The 4,181-nt window shown below is 49.1% G+C and overlaps 1 protein-coding gene across 1 annotated transcript in view; it reads left to right on the top strand.

Annotated features, from left to right (window-relative positions):
- The window catches only part of RGS22 (regulator of G protein signaling 22), a 106,316-nt gene that overhangs the window by 436 nt on the left and 101,699 nt on the right, over positions 1–4,181 (top strand). Inside the window, exon 2 of the mRNA XM_025210727.1 lies at positions 124–147. Coding sequence (XP_025066512.1) covers positions 124–147 — 24 coding nt within the window. The remainder of the gene's footprint in view (positions 1–123; positions 148–4,181) is intronic.

Genomic DNA, 4,181 nt, shown 5'->3' with positions numbered 1-4,181 from the left:
ACCCCCACTGCCAGGCTGGCAGTGGGGGTGGGTTAGAAGCTGGGGCTGGGTGCGGGGAAAAGCGGCCCCTCGCCCGCCCCATGGCCAGCGCCTTGCGCTGCAGCCACCTGCAGCCCGCGTGAGGCGTGTGGGAATTTTTTCCTCCTGGTAAGCATCCCTGCTTAAGTAAAATATCTTTTGACATTTTTAGGACAGTTGAAAATTAACCTGCATTCAAGGAGTTTGTTTGTTTGTTTTTCTAAATTAAAAAACCAAGAATAGAGGAGCTATGAAGTAAGCTTATAGACTCTGTAACCTTTAGAAAGAGGTTAACTTGAGTGAGAAAAAATCATGTTCTTACAATTTATAAGGAGCTTCCCCTTCCTCCCCTTAATACTTGGTATGCTGTAGTGGTTATGTGCTCTGTAGATGAGAGAAACGATTTCTCTGCTGCCATCTATTGATTAATTAAAAGAAGAGGAAGAATAAGCCAGACTTGACTTTCATCAGTGATGACCACTTTTGCATAGTGGGTAACTTGTTGGTTTTTATTATAGTTCATTTAAGTTTTGGCTGTTGTTGTGTGACTCAAGGGCAATGGAACTATACCTAAAATGTTCTGAGCAAGAGCTCACAATAACCTATCCTCAACCATCCCATCTTACTAATGAGAAAGAGGAAATGTGTTCCTATGAAGAGTGAATCTCAGGTAGCAGAAAGTCTGATCAACATATATCTGACTGCTTCCTGGCCCCTTTCAAGCTCCTCAGAGTAACAACAATGAAGGAACTTCAGTAAGAACCTGGAATAGATGCTGCCCAGTATCTCCAGAATTTTAATTATTATAGTTTAAACTAGGATTGAAGTGACAGCATCGTAAGGGAAAAGGCAGAAGTGGCATGGTAGTCTCTCTTCAAAGAAGCATTTCCCCTGCCAGAGGACTCAAGATGGACCTGCTTGAGTATGTTCCCTAATAGTATTCCCAGCCATCCCAGAAGCTGGGATGCAGAAGGGAAACCCACCCACGCACCGATTGCCACCCTGAACTAAGCCCAGCTCATGTGCAGCCCAGCTGGAATGGAGTAAGGGGAGTAAGGATACCTGCAAGGAGCAGACAGCAAGGATACCTGCAGTAGCAAGTGGCCACAAACTGCGTGGGATGCACTAGATGGTAAGGAGTAGGGAGTGAGGTGCTTGAAGGACATTCATGGACAAAGGGAGAAACAGCAGCATTACTCAGAACAATATGGGGTAAATGATGTCTTACTATTGGCAGAAACATTTGGCTGTTGGTTAGTTCTGCTATTCTTTCCCAAATGAATGCTGGGTTCCTTTTTATCTTATGGGGTTGTCTATGTTTATACATACACTTGTTCCTTGTGGGAGGGGAAACATTACCTATTAAGAATGCCCCGGGAAAGTGTTTAGTTTTCCAAGGTTTCTGAAGGAGGGCTTAAGGCAGTGGTGTGTATTAATTCTAAGAAGAATGCTTAGTTCTTTGAATTTATCCTTTGCTGCTGCCAACAAAACATGCCAGGAAAAACTGCACATACTTTACCCATCTTTTCCAGTTCTCTGGAGCAACAGTCATAAGCCTCAAGTGGTTTTGGTGAGGGAAAATGATCAGAGTCTTTGAAGCCATTTCAATCTTGTTTTGCTGACAGGAATGCAAGAGCTCAGAGAAATCCAAGCAATAAATCTTCACAAATTGTTTCTAGCACATAGACTAGCACACAGACTTTCTGTTAGCGGTGCCTGGTTTAGATTGCTGTTACCAGTTGAGATATTTTGTGTTACATCAAAATTATTTTGTTCTCAAATAGGATTTACTTACAGAGCTCAACATTCTCCCTCAAATGGGACTGATAAGCTCTTATATCTGCTCATTCCCAACAGGTGTTCTAGCAGACTAACTCTTCAGTCTTCATTGTGCTTTTGTAAAACATAGTGTTCAGAGATGTTGTATTTACAAAGCTGGGAAAGTTGTGACTGGAGGGGATCTCCTGAATCGATGAGCCTAGTCTCCTGTAATTGCAGGCAATCTTGTCATATCATCCCTTTGACAAGCTGATCAAGTCTCCGCTTAAAAGTATTTGGGATTTTTTTTTGTCCCATTACTCTTGGGCCCACTCTACACATTATAGGTATCACACAATTAATTGGTGTATTGCACAATTACCTTCAGACCAGCTGAATGTGCAAAGTAGCTATCACACCATAAACAGCTCCAACAAATGATAAAGTTAGACCTTGAAAATGTGTACTAACTTTAGAGCTGGTTGCTGTTGAGCTTTAATTTGCATGTGTAGCAGGGTCTCCCTTCAGCTAGGGTGCACTATGCTCAGCAGGGGCCAAGAGTCCTGCAACTGGGGATTTTCAGCTGCAGCAGCTGTGGACTCTGGGTCCCAGCTGCAGCTCTCAGCTGTGGATGGGTCCCTGCAGCATGCCTCCCAGTGCTGGGATCCTCCCAGCAGCCATTGGTTGAAGTTGCAATCTCCCAGCCCCAGGGATTTCAGCACCCACAGGGTTGGAAGATCACACCAGCTTTGTCTCCTAGCTGTAGGGGTGCATGGGGTGCCCCCATGACTGGAAGCCCTTTCAGCTGAGAGGGCTCTCAGCTTCAGGAGTTTGCTTCTTGCCAGTGTAGGGGGAGCCCCTGCACCAGCAATAAGACTCAGTGGGATCTAATGCATGATCCCACAATTGCACTTCCTGCCATGTATGCACATTCATGTGGATTGCACATTAGATGGCACCTCTTCGTGAACGTATAGAGGGGGCCTTATTTAAAACTTATTGCAGAGCTCACCACTCTGATAGTTAGATACATTCTTTTAATTTCCAGCCTAATTTTATTTAAAGGTCAGTTTATGCCCTCTAACTTTTGCCAACGTTAAGAACTTGGACAGCCCTCCCCTTTCCCTGGTGTTTAAATCCTAGCTAAATTTAAGCAGCAATCGTATTTCTGGGGTACATGCCAATAAACTCTTTCAGATCACAACATCAATATTAGTTATATTTTAAAAGATAGCACATGCGGAACAGATGCATATGCCTCACTGCAGCAGTACAAAGTGGTATAGCTATATCCCCTGATATTCTTTTTATGAATAGTGGACAAGGACCAAAAGTGGGCTATTAACTCAAATGCCATCTAACCATCTCACACTTAAATGCGTCTTCTGTTAATGCTTGAACAATATGTTATAAAGTGTTTATATAGCACAGGGGCGGGCAATTATTTTGGGCAGAGGGCCACTTACCCAGTTTTGGCAGGCTGTCTAGGGCCGCATGGGTAGCCCCGCCTCTTGACAGGTGCCCCACCCCTTGGTCACCATCTTGGGCCAATGTCTTGGGACCAATGTCCCAGGGCCAGCATCAGTGGGGCCGAGTGGGGCGCAGGCTGGCAGGGGTCTTTGGAACCAGGTAAGGCCCCTGCTTGCTGGGACCCTGCACTCCTGCTACCCTGCTCTGGGCCTCACCGGCACTGGTCCCAGGACACTGGTGCAGGCCCTGTGCTCCCACTGGCTCCCCAACCGGTCACACCCAGTGCCCCCCAGCCCCGTGGTACAGGCGGGGGGCAGCACACAACCCCGACCCTGCTTGCTGGCAGGGAGGAAGCTGGTGCTGAGTACGGGGAAAAGCAGCCCCTCGCCCACCCCATGGCTGACGCTCCCTGCTGTAGGTGCTTGCAGCCCATGCGGCGCTCACTGGAGCAGGCACAGGCAGCCTCATGTGGGCTGCAGCGCAGGGCACTGGCCATGGGGCGGGTGAGGGGCCGCTTTTCCCTGCACTCAGCACCAGCTTGTACCCCGCCCCACTTGCAGCCTGGCAGTGGGGCTGGGTTACAAGCTGGTGCTGAGCGTGGGGGGCGGAGAAAGCAGCCCCTCACCTGCCCCATGCCCGGTGCCCCATGCTGCAGCTGCTCGCAGCCGGCCTGGGGCTGCTTGTGCCTGCTCCAGACAGCCCCGCGTGGGTTGCGAGCGCCTGCAGCGCAGGGTGCCGGCCATGGGGTGGGTGAGGAGTCGCTTTTTCCATGCAGGAAAGGAGCCCAGGGAAAAGCTGAGCTCAGGGGGGAAGTATCCCCTCCCATGCCCGGTGCCCCACACTGCAGGCGCTCGCAGCCCGCATGGGGCTGTCCAGAGCGGGCACAGGCAACCCCATGTGGGCTGCAAGCATCTGCAGGGTGGGGCACCGGGCAC

The sequence above is a fragment of the Alligator sinensis genome, unplaced genomic scaffold (assembly GCF_000455745.1).
Source record: "Alligator sinensis unplaced genomic scaffold, ASM45574v1 scaffold974_2, whole genome shotgun sequence".
In the NCBI taxonomy this organism is placed as follows: Eukaryota; Metazoa; Chordata; order Crocodylia; family Alligatoridae; genus Alligator; species Alligator sinensis.
The sequence above is the reverse complement of the archived record's forward strand: the minus strand, read 5'-3'. Positions and strand labels throughout refer to the sequence as shown.